General features: G+C 39.1%; 1 protein-coding gene across 1 annotated transcript in view; it reads right to left on the bottom strand.

Annotated features, from left to right (window-relative positions):
- Positions 1 to 6,805, bottom strand: part of DTNA (dystrobrevin alpha) — a 130,014-nt gene extending 123,209 nt beyond the window's left edge. The window contains exon 1 of the mRNA XM_089895064.1: positions 5,502 to 6,805. Within this exon, the coding sequence (XP_089751190.1) occupies positions 5,502 to 5,628 (127 nt within the window). The 5' untranslated portion in view covers positions 5,629 to 6,805. The remainder of the gene's footprint in view (positions 1 to 5,501) is intronic.
- Positions 6,806 to 14,541: the final 7,736 nt, after the last annotated feature.

The raw sequence follows: 14,541 nt of genomic DNA, 5'->3' as shown, positions 1-14,541 counted from the left end.
AACCAGACAAAGATACTACAAAAAAAGAAAATTACAGACCAATATCACTGATGAATACAGATAAAAAAATCCTCAACAAAATACCAGCAAACAGAATCCAAATACACATTAAAAGGATCATACACCAGGATCAAGTGGGATTCATCCCAGCAATGCAAGGATTCTTCAATATATGCAAATCAATCAATGTGATACACCATATTAACAAACTGAAGAATTAAAAACCACATGATCATCTCGATAGATGCAGAAAAGGCTTTTGTCAAAATTCAACACCCATTTATGATAAAAACTCTCCAGAAAGTGGGCATAGAGGGAACCTACCTCAACATAATAAAGGCCATATATTACAAACCCACAGCAAACATCATTCTCAATGGTGAAAAACAGAAACTATTTCCTCTAAGATCAGGAACAAGACAAGGATGTCCACTCTCACCACTCTTATTCAACATAGTTTTGGAAGTCCTAGCCACAGCAATCAGAGAAGAAAAAGAAATAAAAGGAATACAAATTGGAAAAGAAGAAGTAAAACTGTCACTGTTTGCAGATGACATGATACTATACATAGAGAATCCTAAAGATGCCACCAGAAAACTACTAGAGCTAATCAATGAATTTGGTAAAGTAGCAGGATACAAAATTAATGCACAGAAATCTCTTGTATTCCTATACACTAATGATGAATAATCTGAAAAGGACATTAAGGAAACACTCTCATTTACCACTGCAACAAAAAGAATAAAATACCTAGGAATAAACCTACCCAGGGAGACAAAAGACCTGTATGCAAAAAATTATAAGACACTGATGAAAGAAATTAAAGATGATACCAACAGATGGAGAGATATACCATGTTCTTGGATTGGAAGAATCAATATTGTGAAAATGCCTCTACTACCCAAAGTAATCTACAGATTCAATGCAATCCCTATCAAATTACCAATGGCATTTTTTACAGAACTAGAACAGAAAATCTTAAAATTTATATGAAGACACAAAAGACCCTGAATAGCCAAAGCAGTGTTGAGGGAAAAAAACGGAGCTGGAGGAATCAGACTCCCTGACTTCAGACTATATTACAAAGCTACAGTAATCAAGACAATATGGTACTGGCACCAAAACAGAAATATAGATCAATGGAACAGGATAGAAAGCCCAGAGAGAAACCCATGCTCCTATGGTCAACTAATCTATGACAAAGGAGGCAAGGATATACAATGGAGAAAAGACAGTCTCTTCAATAAGTGGTGCTGGGAAAGCTGGACAGCTACATGTAAAAGAATGAAATTAGAACATTCCCTAACACCATACACAAAAATAAACTCAAAATGGATTAGAGATCTAAATGTAATACTGGGCACTATAAAACTCTTAGAGGAAAACATAGGAAGAACACTCTTTGACATAAATCACAGCAAGATATTTTTTGATCCATCTCCTAGAGTAATGGAAATAAAAACAAAAATAAACAAATGGGACCTAATGAAACTTCAAAGCTTTTGCACACCAAAGGAAACCATAAACAAGATGAAAAGACAACCCTCAGAATGGGCAAAAATATTTGCAAATGAATCAACAGACAAAGGATTAATCTCCAAAATACATAAACAGCTCATGCAGCTCAATATCAAAAAAACAAACAACCCAATCCAAAAATGGGCAGAAGACCTAAATAGACATTTCTCCAAAGAAGACATAGAGATCGCCAAGAGGCACATGAAAAGCTGCTCAGCATCATTAATTATTAGAGAATGCAAATCAAAACTACAATGAGGTATCACCTCACACCAGTTAGAATGGTATCATCAGAAAATCTACAAACAATAAATTCTGGAGAGGGTGTGGAGAAAAGGGAACCCTCTTGCACTGTTGGTGGGAATGTAAATTGATACAGCCACTATGGAGAACAGTATAGAGTTTCCTTAAAAAAACTAAAAATAGAATTACCATATGACCCAGCAATCCCACTACTGGGCATATACCCAGAGAAAACCATAATTCAAAAAGACACATGCACCCCAATGTTCATTGCAGCACTATTTACAATAGCCAGGTCATGGAAGCAACCTAAATGCCCATCGACAGACGAATGGATAAAGAAGATGTAGTACATATATACAATGGAATATTACTCAGCCATAAAAAGGAATGAAATTCGGTCATTTGTAGAGACGTGGATGCATCTAGAGACTGTCATACAGAGTGAAGTAAGTCAGAAAGAGAAAAACAAATATCGTATATTAACGCATATATGTGGAACCTAGAAAATGGTAGAGATGAAACGGTTTGCAGGGCAGAAATTGAGACACAAATGCAGAGAACAAACGTATGGACACCAAGGGGGGAAGGGGCGGGAGTGGGGTGGTGGTGTGATGAATTGGGAGATTGGGATTGACATGTATACACTGATTTGTATACAACTGATGACTGATAAGAACCTGCTGTATATAAAATAAATTAAATTAAATTAAAAAAAATCGTCACCCTGTTTTCTGTGTTCTCTGCTCTTTTGCTTTTGTAAGGTTCCCCTCAGCTTGACTAACCTTTAGACAGGTTTCTTCCTGACTCTAGGTCTTTGATCTCCCTTTTCTTAGAGCACTTACTTTTCTACAAAACTTTCCTTTGTAAATTCTTTGTCTGCCCCTTTAAAGATGTAAACCTCCCAGACTTTTGCCAGTTTTACAACCCGGGAATATCTTTCTCAAGGACTGGGAGCCATTCTTCGGAAATGAAATCATTGAAGGAGATCTCCTAGTGTCTGTGGGAGGGTAGGAGCCTAACTTCCTCATTGTGACAATGAGTAAACACAGTTGACCAACTTCCCCTCTGGTATCCTCCAGTACTTCTGCTCTAGCTCACCCCAGTGCTTAGAAACCCTCCTGTCTTTAGTTCTGGCAGAGCTGAGTTCCATCTCTCTCCCCTCTCACAATAGTATTGAAAGAAGTCTTCCCTGCCTTCTTAACTGCTTTTTTTTTTCCTGTGACATTTGCAATTTCCAAAACCAAGAAACTCTTCAGCACTTTCCTTTCATGTTTAAAAAGAACCACTTCTAGGTAATTCTTAGCTGACCAGATTTACAAGTTCTTCCTTCTTTTTCAGCTCCCTGTCTAGACATCATAGATTCCTGGAAGAAGTTACTTTCTAAGTTTCGATGTCAGTCTTCTCTGATAATAGTTTCCTTGTTTTTCTTTGGTGTCCTGCTGCTAGAACTGGGGTAACCCATATATTTTTCAAATATTTAACACATTCTCAACGAGATTACATTTCTCTTTTGTCTGACAGTCTATCAAAATCAATTTCTCCTGTTGAAATCAGCCAACTGCTTTATCTGGCAGAATCCCACTTACTGTGGACGTGTGTCCTATTTAGTGTTAATCTGAACACGATGCTCACTAATGAATTGTTAAGATCAGATGTGTTTGCTTGCTTTTGAAGAGAGGAAGAACAGAAGAAAGATACATATCTGTGTGGCTTGCTTAACTATTTTGATCACTAATCAGGAGAACTCAAAATGATTTAATAAACTGTATGACCTCCCTGAGAAGCTTCTATGAAAAGGTTAAGTTACAATTTGGGAAACGAATGCACAATTTTCCTAAGTCGCTCTCATTTGAAAAATTTAGAGCTTTTCTGTTTCTATGGCTATAAAACTTATGTTGATCTTTCTTTGAGTTGGACAACTTTTTTTTTTTTTTTTTTGCGGTACGCGGGCCTCTCACTGTTGTGGCCTCTCCCGTTGCGGAGCACAGGCTCCGGATGTGCAGGCTCATCGGCCATGGCTCACGGGCCCAGCCGCTCCGCGGCACGTGGGATCCTCCCAGACCGGGGCACGAACCCGTGTCCCCTGCATCGGCAGGCGGACCCCCAACCACTGCGCCGCCAGGGAAGCCCTGAGTTGGACAAATATAATTCAAAAGACATTTGTGACATACGTGTTTGTCTGTGCCAGACACTGCACCAGGTTTAGAAGGAGCTGGGATTATGTACTTAAATTCAGATAAATGTTATAAAATCATGACATAAGCACACTTTTAAAATTCTTACAGTCTGTTGGCTAATACGGTCTTTAATGTAACAATGATAAATTTAAAGATTTCCTCTAAGACTTTATTGCTTTTCTATGTTAAAAATTAATGTTTTTTTTCTTTTTCTGAGAAAACACTGGTCCATGATATACATAGCTCTTGCCTCTTCAGTCTAAGAATCTATGATACGAGAGGATACCTGTGCTGCTTTGGATTTTGTCTAGATGGCCAGGCAGTAACTAGGTTCCTTCCTCTGTCAGATTTGTATCAACAAAGGTCACAGTTCCAGATGACTGGTCAGGCCAGAAGTGAGGCTACAGTATCAGACATGGAAATTGGAAGGTCATGGCTGAAACTGTCACAGGCACTTTAGACATGTTTCTAAAAGTGGAAAAAGCAAGGAGCATGATTGAGATTCTCCACATCAATTTTAATTTTCCTTCCTCTTTGTTAGTTCTAATGCTGTCTTGGTGCCTCCGGATTATTGGGAAATGATAAAGGAAAATGTGAATCTTATTGTCTGGGGCTTTCCTTTATCTGCTCTGACCCTCATTCTTGCCAATCAGTTTCAATCTTCAGTAGAAGCCTAATTTTGCCTCTTGGCTTCCCCGAGTAAAAGGCTTACGACTCACCTCTGCTCATCCTCATTCCTTCCGCAGGGAAGGAGAGATAAAAAGCCCATAAGAGAATCGTACTTTTTTCTTTATAACATTTAATTTGAGATGTGTGTTCTCCCCCCAATGTCAAGTTCTTCTTCCTTATGAATAAGAAAAATGGTCTAGAAGGAGATACTACCACCCAATTACTTACACAGCAGCCTTGCATTTACATAAACCAACAATCTTTATTTAATGAGCTCTCCATTGGAGTCAGTAAATAGTCTTGGTTTGGTTTTCCTTGCATAGCAGGTCACCTCCAAGCTCTTTTAAACCATTGTTTTCCTTTTCACTTTTTAGAAACTAGTTTGTAGGGCAGCTTGTCCCCCGTTGCATGAAGTTCAAATGACATCTTATAGCTTGGTCTGGTAATCACACCTGACTCCTCTTTCCCATATGAACATATGATATTGTTTTGTGGGTAAGACATTCAATGATTCATTTCAAACTTTTTATCTATTTCCTGCAATGTGCCAGACCCTGTGGTAGTACAGGGAAATGAACACAGACTTTGAAGTTTAGTGGATTGTATTAATGCCAACACTAAATAGTGTTTATTAAGCATCTGTGTATGTATATATACATTCAGGTCCACGAACCTTTTTCTTTCATATAAGATATACAGTCTTAGTAACAAATTATGATGATTCACTGCCTAATTTAATTCTTACTCAAGAGGAGGCAGAAACGCCTAAACATACATTTTATGTAAAGACTTTAGGATTTTAGGGAAAAGAACAAATGTCATAAGGATTAAGTGGTTGTTTCCAGCCTTCCATGAGTATTCAAGGGTGTTCCTTCAAAGTTCCATACTTACTCATCTCTGCAAACAGCTGTCTTCTTTCTGCCATGGTATTTCCTCTTTTCCCACTATCTTCAATCATTCTATGAGACAAAATGGTTACAATGTGTATTAGCCCCATGTTAATAAGGCGAACAGCCATTTCTACATAAACACACTTGCTATGGTCATGCCACAGACGTAGACACCAACTACTTAAAACTGTGTCTGTAAAAAGAATAGCTTTACTTTGACTAACTTAAATGGTTGTACATATTTTCCATATATAATATTGTAGTTGTGGAAGGGGGTGTAAAATTTTTATTTTCTAATGTACAAATAACTACAATAGCAGATCGCCTTGTGCTATAACGGAATACAACCCTCTACCATCTGTTAGGTGATGCATTTCACATAGAGTTCCTCTTTCAATTTTGGGAATACCTATGAATAATATAGAGCAGATATTACAGATCCCATTCAAGAAATGATGAGATTGAGAGTCTCATGGACATAGTAAGGGAAATAGCATAGACTTGTGTACTCCAAGACCAGTCTGCTTTCCACTACGTTCTGTTACAGCGTGTCCTGTGTGCACCCAAAACCTCAATTTAGAAGAAGGTCATTTCCTAAATGTTCATTTCTAATTTAAGTGTTTGGAACCTGCAACTGTTTTTCTATACATAATAATTTCAGGCAAAGTGGTTAGGCTCACCTCTCTCTACTTAACCATACTATCGTCTGCAACAGAACTACTTAAAAAATACTATGAAAACACCAACAGTTAAAATGGAGAATTTAAAAAAAAATTTTAAATTAAAATTTGACTTAAGGAAAAAGAAAATAATGGGAAAGTTGATGGAAATGTTGTTTAGCCCGATAGAGGGTTTGGGGCTAAATATACGTGTTTTATAGGTTGATGGAGTTGATTTTTTGTTATAGCAAATTAAGCTTTTAAAAACTAAGGTTTTCTCTCTCACACACACATATATACATACACTTATATACATATATACATGTTTTGATTCAGGCATGGTAAACAGAAGGCACAGCTGATCTCTTTGGCTTTCAATGGACCCTGTTCTTTTGCAAATATGAATTTTGCTCATGTTATTGTTATTATTTTTGCCTGGATTGCCCTCAGCCTATGAATGGGTAAGTTGCAGTTATCCTTCAGGTCTCAGTTTAGCTGTATCTTCCTCTGAAATTTTCCTGCACTCTCTATGATGGTTTGGTTACTGTCCTCTGAATTTCCATAGTCTTGTTATGCCTCTTTCTCAACGCTGAGCATTCACTTAACAAATGTTTATAGAGTGCCTTCTACACTCCAGGAACCAAACTAAGCTCTGGGTATACAACAGTGATGAAGTCACAGTTCCTGCCCTCAAGGCACTTACACTCTAGTAGTGAGATACAGAAGCATAAAAGCAATGAAAACACAATGAGGCAACTACAGCCGTAGAAGTGTAAAGAAAGATATGTGAATGTGAGAGAGGCCGATTACCTGGGGGTAAATTTCAGGGAACTACAATCCTCCCTTGGTATCCACAGGGGATTGGTTCCAGCCTCTCCCCTGCTTCCCCAATACCAAAATCCTCACATGCTCAAGTCCCTTATATAAAACAGTGATGTATGGTCGGTCCCCTGGATCTGCCTTTGATGGGGAGTTGGCTGAGTCCTCAGTGTGGACCCCACAGATATGGAGGGCCCGCTGTGCTTGCAGAAGACTGCTCAAAAGATGATGACTCACTGGGAACTAAAAGAAGAAAATTGGTGGAGAAACAAAATGTGATGTCAGACAAACTGGTCAAACAGCCTCTCCAGTTGCTTCTATGAGTTAAGGATTATTTGCCTATTGCTAGGAAAGGAAAGAAGGGCGTGGAACAGCCTTAGTTTACAGAGTTACGAGTGTGTATCCATTCACAATGGGTGGTAATATAACCAAGGTCAGGCTTCAATAATAACTGGAAAAACACAGAGTTGTTAACGAAGCTTCCTCAGCTTGGTAGCGATGCGGTGCTGAACACAGTCCAATACTTTCTTTTTATGAGATTTTAAATGTGTAGGTATGGTTGACATATATAGATCAGGAGAAAAACACACCCCTCCTGAATCACGTAACCCATCTCCTTTCCTCCAGAGGAAGTGGGCAGATAGTAATCTGACATTCACAAACTAGTCTGGGAAGAGCTTCCAATTTTTATTTCAAGAGCTCAGAAGTAGAGCTGAAGCAGTATAGAGATAGGGGATAGAAACAGGATATGTTCCTGCATCTGTCTATATGTTGGACTCAGATGAGAAGAACCATTATAAATAAATCACAAAGGATGGCAGGCTGGAAAGCTATGATTGAAAATGTCAGGGAGCAGGGGAGTGGGAAGGGTAAGCTGGGACAAAGTGAGAGAGAGGCATGGACTTATATACACTACCAAATGTAAGGTAGATAGCTAGTGGGAAGCAGCTGCATAGCACAGGGAGATCAGCTCGGTGCTTTGTGTCCACCTAGAGGGGTGGGATAGGGCGGGTGGGAGGGAGATGCAAGAGGGAGGATATATGGGGATATATGTATACGTATAGCTGATTCACTTTGTTATAAAGCAGAAACTAACACACCACTGTAAAGCAATTATACTCCAATAAAGATGTTAAAAAAAAAAAAAGAAAGAAAATGTCAGGGAGGTAAAGGCTGGCTTGTGAACTTGCAGAGTTACTGCCCTTACTACTCACTTGGTACTGTCTGTGACATCTCTTCTTTTAGTTAACTTTTTGTTTGTCTCTGTAAGGTTTTTAGGGGCAGTAGCTGAAAATTTTAAATTCTTCACAGTGTCTAGCCAAATCCAGTCAACAGATACTATGTCCAGTTACTATTAACTGAACAAAAGAATAAAACAGAAGAAAAAGAGGAAAGAGAGAGAAAAGAAAAATAAGTTTTCTTTCCCCCAAATGGACTTTCAATTATATTTTCAAAAACTGACTCATAGAAGAGTGAAATTCCAATTGTATTAGTCTCAGAAATTAATTATTTGAAATGAGAGAAACCAATTTATATTTTTAAAATAATCTGGAGCCATGCATTTTACAGTAAAATCTTGTCTTACGAAACAGAGGTTGAAATACACGCAAACTATACTGATGTCACCTTTTGGTCTATTCATCACTGTTTTGGTTAATTAACTCATAAAAGAACAATCATTAGTTACACAATAGGTATTAACTCTCACTTCTAAGTAAAATGTGTACCTTATGAGGAAAAGAAAGAAAAAACTCAGTGGTGTAAAATAATGGAAAGCCTGGAAAATGATTACGAATATATAAGGAAAAATAGCACACCTCTCATTTTCCCCCCAGAGTTTTCTGGGAAGCGGCGCTGTTAGATAAAACGGAGAATATTCATTTATCCCCCATCGATTGCAGTCATAATAGTAAAAATGGAGGCATGCCAGTTTTCAGCTTACACTGATTCCACAGAGGGACTCATGGGCACAGTGAGCTCATAAATCAAATAGGCAAAAAGCACCACTGTGGGCTCCTTAGTTTCCGATTTAACTCTGATCAGTGGGTCTTGGGATACACAATGCCTGACTATATTCTCATCGTTTTAGAAAGAAAGAAGAGCAAAAATTTCAGTAGAGGAAGGAGGAAGAGCTTTACAGACAGCAACTTCGCTTCTGAAATTGTCAAGAAGCTTGACTTTTCGTGAATTTCAGTATAAGGACAGCTGCCCAGAGTCATATGGAGGAGATGAAGGGGAAAATAACCCATCTATGACAATACTAATATCACAAGGTGCACGGCTCACCAACAGGCCTGATTTGGTCAGTGTCTGTTGCTCCTTCATGTAGATGAGATGCTTAACTTAGAGTTTTACCAGAAGACTGCAGAAATGTCAAAAGTATAAAATGAACTAACAATGATAAATAAGGGGTGAGCCCCGTCAGATGTTTCTTTTACTAGCACTCAGTCCCACAGATTACACAGGGTGTGTATTGTTTTCACTTATGAGAATCCATCCTTTCATTCACTTAAGAAATATTTATAACATAGCTATAATTGGTCAGACCACTGTTAGCTTCTTGAGATCCAAAGATGAGTAAGACATGATCCTTGCCCTTAAGAAGCTCACAGTCCAGAAGGGGAAACAAATTATTCTAACAAATAATTATAATTTGGTGTGTACTGCTAGATATAGTAGTTTATATCTGGGAAGATTCAAAAGAGACATCAAAGAAAGGGTGACTCTGGAGCAGAGTTTTAAAGGATGAATAGGGATATTCCAGATAGAAGAGGGTGGAGAGATGGCAATTATAGTTAGAAAGAATCACTAAAAAAAAGCATGGAGCTTGAGAAAGGGTATATGGTGCATTTGGCAACTGGGAATAGTTCAGTATTGCTGAGTGCAAGTGAGAGGCGAACAGGCATCTGATCTACAAAGCCTTATTTGTCAAGTCTAGACAGTATAGGACTTTCCTACGGGAGGCTGGGTACCATCCAAGGTTTTAGCAGGGAACTGATGTACACAGATTTAGGTTTTGGCAAGATTGCTCCAGCATGTCGAGTGGAGAAAAGATTTGGGTAGGCAGGAGGGTAGGGGATAGAAACCCATGAGTGATGGAAGAGTCCAGTTAGCTGGATACTTCCGTGATTCAGGAGTGAAACTAGTATGTCTTATGCTAAAGGACTGACTTGAGAGAGATTTAGGACACATCTGATAGGACTTGGCGATTGGCAGGTCACGTGGAGAACAGCAGAGGAGAGGACCTCAGCTTTTGCTTGCCCGCAGCACTTCACATATATTAGAAAACATTCTGCTGAACTCATGGCACAATGAGTTTGTAGGAGGTGAGGTTACCAAGTCACCCTTCTTCCAGCACAGTCATTAAAAGAGGCTGAAAGCTGGATAGGGAGGGCTCCACCTCTTAGCCCCTATATAGGGGGGAGGGATGAAATAACAAAGTAGAACAGTGTGGGAACCAGCAAGAAATAAAGAATAAAATCCAAATGTGAGGCACAGAGTATTGGAAGAAAAGTGCATTTTATTTTGGCATAGTGAGAAGTTCACACTGAAATATCACATCCTTCACGACACGTCTATAATCCAACATCATCAGTAATAAACAGACATTTCTATTACACATGATATGTAAGACATTTTAAAGGTAGAAGCTTAAACTAATGGTGTCTTCCATTTGTATAACTTTCTGAAGATTATAAAATGCTTTTCCCTATACCTGGTGAGGAAGTTGAAGAGATATTATTACTCTCAAATTCTAGCTGAAGAACTTGACACTAGGCAGGTGAAGTGGCTGCCCCAAAAACAAAGTATTGTCTGTCAGGACAGGAAATTGAATCCATTTTTTTTTTCTTGCCTTTAATTTTGAAATTCCTCAGCTAGTTTGGATTCTAATTGCCAGTAATCTTATTCCAGCTGCCACTGTTCAACACAAATGAAGATTTTCTGAAACTGATAAACTGAAAAGAAGTTGACAGAAGTTCGTGATTAACAGTCCAAAAGGAGCCTAGAGAGGAAGGGTCCACATCACTCTCAAATGTCACTGAGAAATTCCTCTGAATGCTACTTCTTAATGGAATCCTCCCATTTTAAAACATCGTTGTACTGGAAATTATCATAGAGATTAAAATAATTCCCAGCGTCAGGATTTATGTAAACCCAGACACATATAAACACACCAACTCACACACTGATTCACACTCTCACATTTTAAATCCACAAAAGCCGACAATGTTTTTAGAAAAGTCTGGCTCTGCTTTGCTTCTGCTCCACTTTAGCAAACACAAGACTTGCAGATTTCATGTTTAGTGTGATGAGACTCTTCCCAGGCTTTATTTCCATCCATTTGCTCCAGGTGGATGACAGGAAGATGCAGGGTCTAGCCATCACCAACTGCTGTAATCCCCAAAGTTAATAAGTGCAATGAAGGCCATTTCAAGCTCCTTTCCTCCTTTAATTGATTTATTGGTGGCGTATAAATGCCTGTTTCCATTTCTGTTAATGAAAGAAGCCTCTACTAGGACTTTCTCAGATTTACATTCTTGTCCTAATCTCTGGCAATATAATAAAAAAGTATTCAGAGCTCTTTCCTGGGGCAAAATATAATTGCATTTGCTTTTATCTCTTAGTCTTTTATCTAGATGAGCTCCTGAAAGTAGGAAAATGCTGTCACTAAAATAAATGGTTATAATGGGGTTCTGGCTTTGCCTTTTACTTTGAACATCAACTTCTGCTTTTGGAACTTGAGTTTTGTTTTTGGGGGATGAAGGGCACAAGTTCACTATTTTAGTGTCACGACCAGCTGGACTTATTATCAGGGATTTGATCTTTCCTCAGAAGTGTCCACCATAGTGATTCTCAGCTGTGGCTGTCCATCACACCAACCTGGAGACTTTACAAAAAATACAAATACTACCTGGATCTACTGAATCTGGGGCTGAGGTGGAGCATTTGCACTTTAAAAATGAACCATAGGCACTCCTGATACCTACCCAGATTTGAACTAGAAATGTGATGCCAGTTGAGTTTGATCATTGAACTTATTTGCACAACATTAGGTTGGAATTCTTATGTTGCTTTGTAATATGTTTCTCTAGCTTGTAAGACCCACTTTAAAATGTACTTTGAGCCCAGGGAGAAGATAATTAATTCTTCAGGGAACGCACATAGACATAAACAGATACGTACATTGATATGGGTACGTAGTGAGGCAAACTTTAAGAAACAGAAAATGCCATTAAAAAGTGAGAAAACCATTCTTAGCTGGAAAGAACTACTATCAGTGGTAGTTTCAAGTCAGGAAGGAACCTGCTGTTCCGGGGTCAGGGGGTACAAGATATTTAAGGTCATTTGGTTTTGTCTGACTTCATTTGTCTTGGTACGAAGCTAGGACTTCTGGTCAAGAGGAGTTGGCATCACCTCCTATTAGTCAGGGTTTAAAGATTGCAGAACCGGGCTGGGAGCAACTTGGTATGGGAAAAGGGAGCCTTTTGGAAGGAAGATGATAAAAATTTGGACTCTGTCACGTGAGGTTCAAAGTTATTAGAAAGTCTCTGAAGGACTTGGGAGCCCTGCCTAAGAGCTTCATCAAAAGGACCTCAAAGATCCCTAGGGGAAACAACCACAGGGAGAGGGTCGTCTATACTGCTGCCTTTAGCACTGCACTAGGACCTAAGATTTTTTAGAGAACCATGTTTCATCCAGTGTGATGTGCCTTTGGGACAATGGTTGTGTATGTGCACCTGTATTTCTCAAGAGCAGTAGTGTTACGTGTATAGGCCCACTTGGTCATGGGGGAACCGTGGCTGACCTTAACACTGGAGCAAGAGTCTTCCCTGTTCTTCTGCTGGGATTGCCAAATTCTTAACTTTTGGGGGTCAGGTGTTTGTTAGGAAATGACTGCCTTCTGGTGGTTTGGAACCTTCTCCATTCAGTGTGGGATATCGCTGTTATAAACATAGGTCTATTTCTTTTCCCTACATATCTAATAAATGAAAAATGAAAATTCCCCTCCCCCCATAATTATAAGATAATTTTTCATTAATCTTGAAATAATAACACCCCAAGTTTTTTTTAATGTATTTTTAAAAAATTAATTAATTTTTATTTTGGCCGCATTGGGTCTTCATTGCTGCGCATGGGCTTTCTCTAGTTGTGGTGAGTGGGGGCTACCCTTTGTTGAGGTGCGTGGGCTTCTCACTGTGGTGGCTTCTCTTGTTGCAGAGCACAGGCTCTAGTAGTGTGGGCTTCAGTAATTGTGGCACGTGGGCTCAGTAGTTGTGGCTCGCAGGATCTAGAGCATAGGCTCAGTAGTTGTGGCGCACGGGCTTAGCTGCTCTGCGGCATGTGGGATCTTCCCAGACCAGGGCTTGAAACCATGTCCCTGCATTGGCAGGCGGATTCTCAACCACTGCGCCGCCAGGGAAGTCCAGACCCCAAGTTTTTGAGTTTTGGATTTTTAATCCTGACATTATAGTGGGATTATACTGTATATTTTATATATATATATATATATAAAATATACAATAGTATATATTATTTTACTTGCATATGTAAAAATGTGTGTATATATATATATATATATATATATATATACACACACACATTTATGTAAGGAAAATAATTTGGAAAAATGTAAAGATGCAGTTCAAAATTTTTTTCAAGTGACTGAGTTAATTTAGCTTCTCAACGAAGAGGTATTAGGTGATTAAGCAATGCAATGCCATCCAGTCCATAATTTCTTTTAAGTTTTAGCCCCTTTCAATAATTTGATAAAAGATGTGGATCCTCACTCCACCAAAATGCTCATGTCCCTGGATACATAAATAAAGGAATTATAAGTGCTTGCATGGACTGGTTTAGGGGAAGAAAGCCAGGATTTAATGAGAATCAAAGGTAGCTTTACTTTATAGGGAACACTAACATTAGTTAAAGGGAGCAGCCAATGGATGCATCCACAGAGCAACTGCCCAGGGGAGAGGGCAAGAGGTTCGTGGTGGCCTCCTCAGGTGAGGAAAACATGAAAGAAATCAAGGTGGAGCCATGATGATGTGGAGAAGACAGCGATGAGCTCCTCAAGTGGTAGAAACCAAGGTGCCAGATATACAAAGTCAGTACTCAAGTGTCAGGTAGAAACTCGCATCTGGAAATGCAGAGTGCTTTAGGACATTACCGACATGACTCCTGGTGCTTGAAAGGAGTCTAACTCACCTTTTGTTTTGGAAGATCTTAAAAAGAGTAGGAGAAAGAAATAGGTCCTCTCTTGTCCGTGTCTAATGTGCTGAGGCAACAAAACACAACTGGGGCTGCCACTGACCATGGGCTAGCTGTTATCTGGACTTCTAGGAGTGCGATTTCCATGAGGAGAATTGGGAAAAGGAAAGTGAGAATAAAAGTGTAGGGCAGAGCATTGAGCATCCAGATGTAAGCCAGGGAGGCATGCATGCTTTAAATTTTCCATTTATTTTTTTCGGGTTAGGGAGTGCTGAGTTTGGAGAGGTGGAAAAGGGAGAGGCAGGTGAGTAAATTGTTTTCTGCGAGAGGACGAGAAAATCTGACTTTTTCTGG

The sequence above is a fragment of the Delphinapterus leucas genome, chromosome 14 (genome assembly GCF_059928025.1).
Source record: "Delphinapterus leucas isolate spDelLeu-1000000601 "Yukka" chromosome 14, BTC_Dleu_Yukka2, whole genome shotgun sequence".
Classification (NCBI taxonomy): domain Eukaryota; kingdom Metazoa; phylum Chordata; class Mammalia; order Artiodactyla; family Monodontidae; genus Delphinapterus; species Delphinapterus leucas.
Note: the sequence above shows the minus strand (reverse complement) of the source record. Positions and strands in the feature narration are given on the sequence as shown.